The sequence below is a fragment of the Merops nubicus genome, unplaced genomic scaffold (genome assembly GCF_000691845.1).
Source record: "Merops nubicus isolate BGI_N331 unplaced genomic scaffold, ASM69184v1 scaffold46018, whole genome shotgun sequence".
In the NCBI taxonomy this organism is placed as follows: domain Eukaryota; kingdom Metazoa; phylum Chordata; class Aves; order Coraciiformes; family Meropidae; genus Merops; species Merops nubicus.
The window spans coordinates 340-623 of NW_008624641.1; the positions used below are offsets into that span (position 1 = coordinate 340).

The 284-nt window shown below is 63.7% G+C and overlaps 1 protein-coding gene across 1 annotated transcript in view; it reads left to right on the forward strand.

Annotated features, from left to right (window-relative positions):
* Positions 1–7: 7 nt before the first annotated feature.
* The window catches only part of SLC38A8 (solute carrier family 38, member 8), a gene marked incomplete at both ends in the record, with an annotated part of 1,868 nt that continues 1,591 nt past the window's right edge, over positions 8–284 (forward strand). The window contains one exon of the mRNA XM_008945414.1: positions 8–128. Within this exon, the coding sequence (XP_008943662.1) occupies positions 8–128 (121 nt within the window). The remainder of the gene's footprint in view (positions 129–284) is intronic.

Sequence of the window (284 nt, forward strand, 5' to 3'; positions counted from 1 at the left end):
GTACCAGGGGGTCGTCCGGGCGGTGTGCGGGGCGTCAGTGGGCAAGCTCTGCGAGGTCTGCTTCCTCCTCAACCTCTTCATGATCTCGGTGGCCCTCCTCAGAGTGGTGGGCGACCAGCTGGAGAAATGTGAGTTGTTGCCCCTCCCTGTATCGGGGGCTGCAAGCCGGTGGCTCCCAGGAGTGCAGGGAAAGTGGTTTCTTGGGTCCCCCCAAGGATGGGGGGATGGTCCCACTATGCTGTGACGCTCCTGACCCCTTTGGGCCACCTTTTGGGGCTCGGCTG